Source organism: Gymnogyps californianus, chromosome Z (assembly GCF_018139145.2).
Source record: "Gymnogyps californianus isolate 813 chromosome Z, ASM1813914v2, whole genome shotgun sequence".
Lineage (NCBI taxonomy): Eukaryota > Metazoa > Chordata > Aves > Accipitriformes > Cathartidae > Gymnogyps > Gymnogyps californianus.
The window spans coordinates 40539170-40551943 of NC_059500.1; the positions used below are offsets into that span (position 1 = coordinate 40539170).

General features: G+C 36.1%; 1 protein-coding gene across 4 annotated transcripts in view; it reads left to right on the forward strand.

Moving 5' to 3' along the window:
- AGTPBP1 (ATP/GTP binding carboxypeptidase 1) overlaps window positions 1–12774 on the forward strand; it is a 69277-nt gene that overhangs the window by 40692 nt on the left and 15811 nt on the right. For 2 of the 4 annotated variants that reach the window (XM_050913257.1, XM_050913256.1), the window contains exons 22-26: window positions 194–374; window positions 1854–1983; window positions 2349–2480; window positions 4150–4326; window positions 9730–9890. In XM_050913257.1, coding sequence (XP_050769214.1) covers window positions 194–374; window positions 1854–1983; window positions 2349–2480; window positions 4150–4326; window positions 9730–9890 — 781 coding nt within the window. Of the gene's footprint in view, window positions 1–193; window positions 375–1853; window positions 1984–2348; window positions 2481–4149; window positions 4327–8326; window positions 9111–9729; window positions 9891–12774 lie in introns of those variants that run through there. The other 2 variants (XM_050913258.1, XM_050913259.1) reach the window with 2 other exon arrangements.

The window sequence follows — 12774 nt, forward strand, 5'->3', positions numbered from 1 at the left end:
CTGTAATTAGCAGTCCTTATAACAATATTCTGACAAGCTCTATCAATAATACTGATACTTAATAATACTCAACTTCTAAATACTGTATTTTGTATTGTAATAAATGAAGCTGGCTATTGCCTCTTTTTTCAATTAACAAACTGTTTACTTAGCTTGAATCATATTTTGCAACTTCAGTGCATACTTCTTTTAGGGAATCGTCCTTATGTTTTCCTCTCTGCTCGTGTACATCCCGGAGAGACTAATGCAAGCTGGGTTATGAAGGGAACGCTGGAATACCTTATGAGCAATAATCCAAGTGCCCAAAGTTTACGAGAATCTTATATTTTCAAAATTATTCCCATGCTCAATCCAGATGGTGTCATCAACGGAAAGTAAGCACAAGTTTACTCACAAATACGTAACCTGTACTACTAAGTCTTTGCATCTGTTATTTAAAAAAAAAATGAATTCTAAACTAATCCTGGAAACATACAAATGCAATACTTAATATGAAAAAAACCCACTTACAAAATTGCTAGGACTTTTCAATTTTTTGGCTTTTTAAAGGCAGATGCTTTGTTCCATGAATTCCAGTTTTACAAGAAGTGTTTTCAGTTGTTGCTGGATGATAATCATTCCTATGTGATTTGACATGGCATTTTGGTTGTCTCTCTCAACTACAGTCTTGGATAGGTGTAGGGTGTTACATGAGAGCACAGTTGCCTTTAGGAAAAGCTAAAACAAGTTCATGGTTCTCATGAAAAAGAACAGTCTTTGTATCTGAGAAAGCTTTTTATGTAATTTTTCTCTTTTTTTTTTATTATAGTTTTTAGAAGGATGTTATGGAAATGGCTGTTGTCAAATGTTATTAAAAGGGGGAAAGTTAATAGGTGTGCAAGAGAAAGGGTAAGAGAGTATCCTGATTTAAAGTTATTAACAGTAATTCTTTCACTTACTACCACTTTTCTTAATAAATTTAAGGGATATTTCAGAACCTTTTGATACTGTTATGAGTAAGAATTCAGCAGTCTGTATTTACTTGGTTACAGGGAATTCATATGAAATGGAAATTTTGGTATGGTGAATCTATAGTTCCTTCTTACCTAGTTATGGGTAGTATTTTAAAAAGTTTTGTGAACAAAATAATAAAAATCAAACCAATCATGGATTTGAGTAGAACCCTGGCTTTATATATATAAAAGCATGTATATAACAGAACACCTGGAATTAAATCATTCAGAATACAAGTGAAAGTTTTATACAGGGACAACTAAGACATCTGTCCCAGCAGACACAATCTAAAGACAAATGTACTGAAGATGACTGCATGAACATGAATTTCTGCAGGTTTAAAAGTTCTTGCTGATAGTTGACTGAGTACAGAGATGACCTTTATTTGTTATGCTGGGTTTTTTTGGTTTTTTTTTTTTTTTTTTTTCTTGTTTTTCTCACAGCTACTTCTCTCCTAACAACTTCATGTTTCAAGTCTTAGATTTCTGGTTGACATTAGTCTTTATATTACAGAAGTCAAGACACCAAAACTGTAAAGATACCATATATTCGAAATGACTGATTTTGAACTAGCATTTGAATAGAATCGCAAGCCTTCAATTTCAACAGCAAATAAGCAAGATTACAATTGGCTTCATATAAGAAGCTACTTCTAATTTATTTTTAGGTTTTCTGTAACATAACTTAAAAACCCCCAAAACACTTCTATTATTTGGCATGTTAGAAAACTGAAGTTTGTTTCTTACCAGACTCCTTCCAAAGAAGCAGTGGTGACGAGGAAAACTTGAGGTGGGGGGAGGCTTATTTAAAAGTATGATAATACAGACTACATCATGCGTTTTTCCACCCCCCCACAATAGCCACCGTTGCTCTTTAAGTGGAGAAGATTTAAACAGACAGTGGCAAAATCCAAATCCAGATCTGCATCCCACTATTTACCATGCTAAAGGGTTACTGCAATATCTGGCTGCTATAAAACGTTTACCTTTGGTGAGTATGTGTGTGTAAGCAATTCTGAATCTTTTTAACCCTGCCTATGTAGCTAGTCCGTAAAGTAAACATTTTAATACGGTTTTGTAAGCTGTGTCACCTTAAATTTGACTTGGAGAACTGGTCTTCTGCAAACCTTTAGATCTAAATCTGTTTCCTTTGCTAGGGTAGAAAGTTAAAGCTTCCTTAGATGAATCCAATGTTTTTTGTCTTAATGCACAAGTTAATTATATAAGGAGTTGTGTTTCCTAATTCTTTGGAACTTTCAACAGTACAAATAAAAACTTTTATTTGTCCTTCTGTTGCTTTTATAAAATGTTAATTCCATATGCCTTGGCTTTATTTTGCCCAATCATTTATTGTAGGTCTACTGCGATTATCACGGTCACTCTCGTAAAAAGAATGTATTTATGTATGGCTGCAGCATCAAAGAGACAATGTGGCACACAAATGTCAATGCTGCCTCTTGTGACCTGATGGAAGACCCTGGTTACAGGGTAAGTTTGACACTTGTACCTTTTTTACTTGGCATGAATTTGGAATATACTTTTCAAATAACTTCCCGATATTACTCTGTGCACATAGTGTCTTTATAGCATAAGGAGACTTATTTAGAATGATCTCGTTTTAGAATGATCTCTTTTTAGTTCATGAGTGTACTTCAAAGCATTTTGAGAGCTTTAAACATTGTACATTAATACAGCTAAGGATTTAATGTTAGTAGAGTGCTTTATTTTTTGGGGTCTTTGTACCAATATGTGCTTTTTTGTGTTCAGTGTTACCATTATAGTAAATACATGGAAAATATGCTTCTGTGCATTTATAATTACTGGATGAAAAAAAGAGTCATTTAAGCATGGCAAACAATTTTCTAGCAACAAGAAAGTAAAAATACTGAATTGCTCTGAGAAATACTCATTTTTGTATATGGAAATAGGCAAGGTTCCTCTTATAAAGAGGTGTAGTTAAGGCATGTGCCCCTAATACATATACATAATAAACTTGCACAAACAACATCCACTGCATTGTAGAAGCTTTCAAAAATTCCAAAAGATTTAAAGAATTAAGTGTTACCTGTTTCTTCTGTGTAACTCCACTGCCGCCTTGTGGCAACTGCAAATCTGTGCAACTTAATGCATCCAAACCCCGTGGTTTTTTGAGGAGATGCAGAGTTAAGCTTGAAAAGCATGTGGATGCACGTTAAAATGCTTGTTCATCTGTGAGTGTAAACGAGTACAGATGCTTTCAGATTTCTTTCCTCAAATCTCCCTCACTTCTAAAAAAAATTCTATTGCTTCTTGATTTTCTTGTGTTATTTCCTGGATGCTGGGTCCCATGCCATTCAAGTCTACTGCTCAACACATTTATGTGGGGTTTTGTCACTTCAGCCTGCACTACCATAGCGCACGAAAGACAGTAGTCAATAAGAATTGTGGGAAAAAGCCTTTTGGTTTCAAAAAGGCAGACTGAAATGTTTGGGCAAGCTTACACTAATAATAGTATATATACTACTGGAATAGTAAATTCAAAGTGATCATGTGTTTTGGCTTAACCGATACAAATAAAAGCTGGAAAGAATGTAGTCATTTAGCATTAGTCAAATACATACATTTGCATAACTGTTTCTTGTCTTTTTCCAAAGCTGTCATGTAAACAGTTGTATTGAACTTTGATTCACGTTCTTGGAAGTATGCACCTAGTGCTTTGCTGAATAAGAATGAATTTTATGTGTTAATAAAATACTGCCTCTGTTAGGTCTGCAAACTGGATTGTTGAAACAGTCTGAAACTGAACTGAATTAAATTAATTAATTATATGGGGTATGTAGTACACTTAATTTGAGCAAAGTTAGCGCGGTGAATTAGGAGGAGATGGTGATCACCTGAAGAATTCTTTTCTATCCTGATTCTTACCTACGCGACTAACAATTTTAGTGATTGAATCTGAAAAAGAGAATTTTAGTAAGTAGGAAATGGCAAACCTGTTGTCACTTGAACACACTGGGTTTTGAAAACTCAGGATGGAGAAATATTTTTGTTCTTGTTCTTTTAATTCAAATTGCAGCAAAATTTTCCGGTAACAGTTCGTGATTGCATAATCCCCTCCCCGCTGCTTCCATAAGTAAAATAAAAGAATTGCTGTATTTTTCAAATTGCTGTCCTGCAGACACTCCCCAAGATCCTGAGTCAAACTGCCCCAGCATTCTGCATGGGCAGCTGCAGCTTTGTAGTGGAAAAGTCCAAGGAATCAACAGCACGAGTTGTTGTCTGGAGAGAGATAGGAGTACAAAGGAGCTACACAATGGAAAGCACGTTATGTGGATGTGACCAGGGCAAATATAAGGTAAGAAAATATATCAGTTAAACTGTTCTTGCTTTATAATTTCTTCCATTTGCATTGGTATCTTGTTTTATAACCCCACTTGCTTGCTTGCTTTAAACTTCTAAAACTCTTCTAATATGTCTGTACACTAATTTTAGAGTGAAATTACATAATTTACAATATTATAGGCTGCATAACAGTCTTCATCTGTCACTTAACCCCCCCCCAGTATGTTATGCTTATTGGCTGTTTTAACAAGATTAATGTTAATTATTGCTTGTAACACATATGTATACATGTAGTTAAAAAAAATCAGAACGGTTCGTGCCAGTAGATTATTAAAATTGGGTAGTAATAAATGCCAATACTAGAATAAAAAATTCCTTTACACATGGCAATTTCAGACTTCACCATGGCAGTTTATGGTTCTTCAGCAGATATTTAGTAGTGTCCCGTACAGAATTTTCCTGTGTAGCTGCAGAAACAGGCTTATAAATCAAAACACTTTCATATCAGGTTACCAGAACTACAAATTACACATCTCTGAACTCATCATAGTTGTTTGACTTCTTGACTTAAAACTTGTTTTCAATTTGTCTCCTTCAAAAGTGTTAACAGGGCTGTATATTTGAAAACAAAAGGTGACCCTGTTCATAGTTTTTCACTAGTAGAAAACTTACTTCAAAGAAAATATTTGTAGGGAAAAAAAGGAGAACCACCACCCTAACATCTGATCTTCAACTTCTGTCACTGGGTTAAATTTAGCTATAAATTGAAGCAAGTTTTTAAAATGAACATTCATGGAAGAAGTCCTCTGCTTGAAAATAGAGTTTAGGAATGCTAATCAAGAAAATGACCACAAGCCTCGAATAAGGTACTTGACAAAAAGAGAATTTAGAAGCCTGGGATCAAGGGCAGGGAGGAGCGGGGCAGGAACAAAAAAAACTTGGAACAAGGTATATTTAATGTATTAATGTGTGCTCCAACACTCATGCTTATCTCCCTAGACAAAAGAAAGACAGATATTTTGGCAGGAATTTCAGTAGGTCTGTAACTACTAAATGACTGAGTTAATTTTGTCAATTAACAACAGAAGCATTCCTGCTATTGTCAGAATATTCCATAATTCCTCAGATGACATCATTATGGAGCTTTAAAAAATGATAACTCATCCCACTTGCTTATTCTGAAACTTCCAGAATATTCTTAAACATGAACCTTCATGGCTTTAGCAGTGTTGCTACAGAAGGTTCTTAAGAAAGGTAAATTGAAGATGCTTTGTGGACAAACTTTCAAGATGCTTAACCTGCAAAGCCCTCCTTCAGTAAGGGAGGAAAAAAATGGCTGAAGTCTGTGGAAAAATCATTTACTCAAAAGGGAAGAGCATTCTTCTATGTAATATAAACCAGCTGATGAGATCAAATTGCTGTTCTGTCATTCATTTTATTTGGAATAAGACGATTTGTGAGGTCTTAGTCATCTTCTGAACATACAGGAAGATTCTTCATTTTTTTTCTTCACTATGATAATGCTCAGACTTACTAAGAAAATGTATCTAAAAGGCCAGGGTGACTAGACAGAACAAGAAAAGAGCACCATTTCTCCAATGAGAAGGTCAAAGAGATGGAAAGTCTCAGTCTTTTGTTTTTTGTGGAGGGAGTGGGGCCAGCAACTCTGTGAATACGCTTGTGGTATAAATTAGATGACATATTTCATAGTATGTTATTTCAAAACACAGAGAGGAGTTAAACTGTAGAAATTCCCTCCCCTCCTACTTCCCACTCCAAAGGACATGACAGTTCAGATCTGAGGGACTGGACTGTGTATCATGTAAAGGTCTGAAACACTTTTCCAGTCATCATCTGGTTTGGCATCATCACCGAATTTTGTTCAGAGCACAAAGAGGATTACTCAACAATTCTGTTCTTTGTGGAAGAAATGCTGAGTCTTTGCCAAAGCTGGATAATATCAGAACATCAGTTTTTCTTTTTGTTCTTTTTTATTTTACTCAGACAATGGTGATGCTAGACTTATTTCCAGCCAGGAAGTTGTTGAACTGAAGTTAGCAATTCTTACCTGAATTTAGGATCCTTGGTGACAGAGTTACCTCTGGAAGCAATCTTGTTTTAACTGCTTGTGTGAGGTCTTTGTAGTGCGTTGAGAATTAGTGCTGCAAATATTGCTCAGTCATCTGCGATTCAAGATACTGAAAAGCAAACGTTCAGGTGAATAGATGCTCCAAGATCTACTATGGAGGGTAATTAAGATGCCAGACAATCGAACGATTTCTTCAATAATTCAAACCACCTGAAAACTGAAATCAATCCCTTTCCTGATTGGACATGAGTAAGTTTGGGAGTATTGCTTAATTTTTAAGTTAATTGAAAAGATTTTGTTATCTGGCAATTTTATGATGCACATGAAGAGAAGACTTTAGGAGATAAGGATTGAGTCAGCAAACTTTGTCAGTTACCATGATTCTTCAGTTTCTAGATTTTGAGTTCTCAAAAATGATCACATCTTTGTAGCCTCTGCTGAATAAGAAAGCAGAACAACAAGATGATGTTTTACTGTCCAGACGACTTCTCCAAATCTTAGTATGGCTGTTTTCAATTTATTAAGTACACATTACGAGAATATTCTTCTCAACTTGAGGTCTCAGTCAGTTGTGCCTTTGGTTTGCATCTTTGCTTCAGGTAGCAAAGTTCATCACTGAGACACTATTCATGTGAAAGTATTTTCATGACGTGCTTAGTAAGGCAGAGTTCAACCAACCATCTAAAATGTTACTGCCTAGAAGAAACAGTTGTATAAAATATAAAGAAAAAGGAATGAAATTTGGTGCATGGTTTAAAAAAAAAAAAAAGCAGCTACTTCCAGGTGGCTTGTGCTTAAAAGCAATGCTTATGATATTTAAGGAACTTTAATAGGCCACAGTTAAAGGTACTAGAACAACAGTTGAAGGTGATTAGAAGATCAAGAAGAGGAGTGTAATCAAGGCTTCAGTGAAAATGAACTTCACTTCAGGTCCCTCAGTTAGGGCAACTGTTTATTATTATTTCCTGAAACAGACTTTGGGTCTTATGGAAATTAAGAGATTTGGCTGATGGAAGAATAACAGTAGATTAAGAAATTTGGTATTTGGCAGCTGTATGGTATTGCATTCTCCATTATGATTTAAAGAAATGACAGAAGCAAATCTAGACTTTGGCATGGGCTTTTACCACAAGTATGTAGACCCTTCAGTATAGTAAGTTCAAACTGTCATCCAGGCGTTTCACAGTTATCCACCTCCAATCTGATCCATTTAGGTCTCTCTTTAGTTATGTCCTCTTTCTGCTGTGCTGAAAATAGCAGCCACGGAACACGCACACGCTATTTATCTTTCTAACAATTGTCTTTGCACTTTCTTTCATACTGTGCTCTTGTCCTTTTCAAACTTAGAGCCACTCCTATTATACTGTCTGACAGGAATCTGCCAACTAACGATAACTTCCTCAGCAACAGATGTAGACAATGATTGGAAAAGTTTCTGAACCATCAAGTTGTGCACATTAGTAATCTGTGTAACAGTGAGATTACTGTTACCCTTCTCCTTCCTCTTCTGCATACTTGTTGCCTCTTGTCCTTAATGTTATTTTAATCTCTTTGGGGCAGGGACTGTGTCTTCCTGTGATTAGCGTAGTGGAGCCCCAGCTATGATTGGGGTCTTCGAATGTTACTGACGTGCAAACAAATACAAAACAAAAACAAAAAATTGGCCTCTGTGGATAAGGTACTGCACTGGGAGTGAGGAGAACTGATTTCTGTTCCCAGCGGGGTCAGTGACATGCTGTGAGACACTGTGCAAATCGCTTCAACCCTCTCTGCCTCCATTTCTCCATCAGTAAAGTGAGGATAATTCTTCCTTTATTAATAAAGTGCTTTGAAACCTACAGCACAAAAGCATTATAAAAGAGGTAAGTAGTATTACTATTAACAATAATACTCAAAATATCCAACTCTTGTTCACTGCTAACAGGTTTCTGTACCATTTGGCTGGAGGATGGCACTGTTTAGAATAGTGGATATAGCTTTAGCTTTCTTGTTACTAAAAAGCACCTTGTGTATGAAGACTACCGAGGAAAAAAAAAGAACTCGCAAGAAAAATAAAATCAAACTTCCCGTTTATTAAGTGTGCATATGTTCAAAACAGAATTATGTGAAGAATGTACGGACTGTACCATTTCTGGAGCAACATAACACTTTCTTTTAAACCTTGCATTGTAAAATACAGTGTCAGTGTGGCAACATACACAAAGCTTGTATGTGTGTTTTAGCTTTTAGTAAAAAAAATTCCTACTCCATTCTTTTTGCTTCATGTATTTTCCTACTTGATGCCTTAGCTTACCACCAATTCCTGGTTCTTCTGCTTCCCTGCTTGTTTTGTCAAAGCTCCTTTTTAACTACCCTTTGCCATAAGAGGCTTAGAAGATCCAAACTAAAATCCTTTTAAATTCTCCTGAGATACAGAAGTTGCAAAGGGGGAGATTGAGTTTGAATTTGTTAGTGTATATACAGTCAGTACTAGCCGATTCCGTAATTGTTGAGGGTCACTCTGGAATATCATTCTCTTTTCATGAAGTAGTTGAGGTCAGAGGTTCTGTCCCGACATACTGCACTGCTGGCTAAATTAAAAGTGTAGCATTATCTGATGGGAGGCTTTATCACATATGTAAACTTGGAGAATATTATGTAAGTTCTACCTCCTAAATACTCTTTGCAGAGGAAAATGCCTTGATGTATCATTTGAGTTAGAAAACAGCTGTGGCTTTTGACACTTCATGTTTGTTGTTTTTAATTACTAAATGTGTGAATAAATGCTTTCAGAATTAACACATGGAGCCTCTAACTTACAGGAGGGGAAGAGATGTTTGTGTCAAGGAGTAACGTTGTTGCCTTAAATAGTCTTATTTATGTGTCAGAACATAGCAATGAACTTGATCAAAGCTACAATATGAATTCACTCGTTTTTTTCATTCTGATAGAACTTCTATTAAAGAATCTTGTATTTGAAATCTTAGTATTTGAAATTCCTTTTTATAACAGGTTTTTAAAATAATTTATACTTATAAACTTGGACATGATCTCTGTCTGTCTTCCAATGCCACTGGGTAAAGTCCTTTTAATATTGATGTGCTAGAAGTGTAGACTAGGAAGCTCCAAAGAAATGTGGATGTGTCCAGAAATGTCTCTTCAGCCTCATGTAGTTATTCTCTGAGTTTTCTCTGATACTCTTGCTAAGTGTTTACCGTTCTTATTTGTTCTGTCTTTAGAGCAAGAGAGTGTATTAAATAAAATATGTTTTAAATAGTAATTCTGCAGTATGTGTGGGTCCATCTGCATGTACCTATTTTGTATTTTTAAATCTTATTTTTAAATTAGGGATTGCAGATAGGGACAAGAGAACTGGAGGAGATGGGAGCAAAGTTCTGTGTTGGCTTACTGCGTTTAAAAAGAATGGCCTCACCTTTGGAATACAATCTGCCTTCTAGTCTGTTGGATATTGAAAATGAGCTGATTGAGTCAAGCTGTAAAGTGACAAGGTAGTATACATTTATTATATTTACTTTTTTTTCCCCCAGGAAAAATTGCAGTTCTCAAGTGACGTAAAGATTCTCAAAAATGTTCTTCCACTCATCAAAAATAATGTTGATGTGGTGTGACCTGTTAGTGTAACAATAATCTGAATATCTTGGAGACCTATTGTGTTAATTCAATTGCTTCAAACTTTTAAAGAAATAAATACAGAGTTAGACTATATGTCACATTTGTTGCTGGGATAAACACTGGCAATTTTAACGTTATCGGGGAGTTACTATATGCAGTAAAACTCAGTAGGTCTTAGGTCTCAGTTGTCTCTGAGAACATTTTTTTCTTTTTTTTATTACTGGCTACAGTATTAAAAATATATTTAGACAGACTTAAAGTACATGAGTTAAAACACTGTAAGTTTTTCTTTCAAACTTTTTTTTCCTTTTCCCCTCTGGTAGAGATATATAACAACATTTAAAGAATTTAAAACATGTGAAATAACATTTGGGTCACAAAAGAAATGTATTCTATCTGCTCAGTAGCTAGCTTATGAAGTTTTTATAGTGGCCTTGACTGTAGCTGCAACTTAGCTAAAGCAATACTGTGGAAATTTGGGGAAAAATGAAATTTACTTTTTTTTTTTGTGCAACTGAAACGAGGTGCTTGAGACTAAAACTTTCATTAGATGCTAGACTAATGAGCAATTTGTCTGTAGACCATGCAAAACTAGCAGAGATATGGGAGGGCATCTGTGATACCCTGTAGAAGGGGGAGATGATGTTTAGTTCCAGCATTTGAACACAGAAGTGTTAGCAGAATGTGGAGTACTGAGAAAGACTGGAGCTTGTGTTCATGCTTAGCATTTACAGATAGTAATGAAAAGTGAAGTATAAGCTAAAAGGTGATCAGAACAATAGAAGTAACAATAGGAGAGTGTCTCAAGGAAGTGGTTAAAAGTGTATGAACAGTAGCTGTGATGCGTAGATATCTGTCACTCCAGTGATGGCTGGATCCCCCAGTATCACTTGCTCACTAGTACAGCGTTAGCGTGCTTGTAATGGCCAGCTTTTTACTGTCAGATCAAGTTTTGTGCTTGGGTAAGGCTGAGTTAGTGATTCCTGGAAGAGATAGGATCAGAAGAAGGCTTTGGAGTAACCCACCCCCACCAGCGTGTAAGCCTCACTGAAGTGTAGGTAGGCTCACTGGGAGACTCATATGGCAGATGCTGAAAAAAGCAGAAAGTGCTCTAGAGCTGTTGGAATGGTATTAGCATGGTGTTTCCAGTGCAGGTGAAACACAGCATTTTAATCACTAAGAATGCCTTGGTGTTGTTTACTGTACTAATGTAACACTGATACCAAAACAGTGGTAGTAGCAGAGAGCAGCGCTCAGCATTTGTAACATTACTGTTCAGTGTATCACTTTAAATTTTCGTTTCATGTTGTATGAATTACTGTCAGCCTTGTAAGATGTAGTTTGGAAGTGTAAATAAAATATCAGCGTCCTTGGTGTGGCAAGTGTAAAACCGTATTCCACTATCTCTACAGTGTGTTTAAAAAAAAAAAAAAAAAAAAAAAAAAGGCGGGGGGATAAACTGTGAATGGTCTTGAATTCTTTTTCTTTTATTCCCTGCATTGGTTGAAAAGTTGGCCATTAGAATGAATTAATGTAATTATCTGCTTTGCTCTAAAAAGTCTCTAGCTTGTCCATTTGTGTAGCACAGTAGTTTAATGATCAACACAGTACTAGCACAGAAAATCTGCTTCCACTGCTGTTATGGGGGCTGAGATAGTTGATCATCAGGTAACTATGGAAAGCAGCTCTCTTGTCCTAAGCTTTTGGATTAGGAAAACACAGATTCAGTGTGTTTTGTCTCATGGACAGGGATCAGCCTAAGGAGAAAAAAATTGAATTGCTTATGTATTGTTTTGTATGTGTTGCCAGGGGTTCTGGATATGTATCTTCTGAAGGTAATCTGTTTAGGATTCTTCTTCAATATATGAGGAGCTTACTGTCTGATAGGCATTTCAGTTGTTCTTTGGGATGAGGTGTAAGTGTTGACAAAAGAGAACAAAACTTGAGAAGTGAAAAATTTTAACTGCTAAGGAAGTGTGTAGATGCTTAAAAAAGGTTCTGTAGTGCACCTCAGAAATTCCTTGAAATAAAGCTGGGGAGCAAGGGATAAAGCTCTTGAGAGAAATCACTCGATGGAATTCCATCTTTATGATACAGGAAGTCTTACTACAGCAAAAAAAATGAATTGTTTTGATTACAGTTTTCCTCACAAGGCCTTTATCAAAATGAAAAGGAAAACTAGGAGATGGAGAAAAGAACATGAGCTGCCTTCAAATACAAGAAGACAGATGCAGAGAGTCTGTTCTCTCTAGGGCAGACAGGACCAGGAGTAGTGGCTTTAAATTACAAGGAAAAGTCAGTCTAGACTTTAGGTAAAAATTCTATATGGCAAGCAATAATGAAGTTCTGGAATAGTCATCTGGGGAAATTGCGGTCTCCACAGGAGATTAAGAATAGTATAGACAGGCTTCAGTCTAGAATGGCAGTGGGAACCGCTGAATTAGCCTTAATGCATAGAGGTACACAAAGGGGCTGTGGGAAACTTCTTCACGAAGTATCATACTTAAAATAAATTACTTATTCATAAATACTAAATAGTTCAGAGTCACTTTGACTCTCTTCTTTAAAGCATTGCTGTACAGCATTCTCTCCAAGCATTTGCATGTAAGCAAGGAAGTGCCTATGAGGGACCATATGGGAAAAACCCAGACTGTTTCTGGGAAGTAAGCATGCTTCGGTGTCTCTTTGAACTCCCTGCACACTAATGCATGCAGCATGGGGAATAAATATGAGGAATTAAAGATCTGTGTGCAGTTGCAG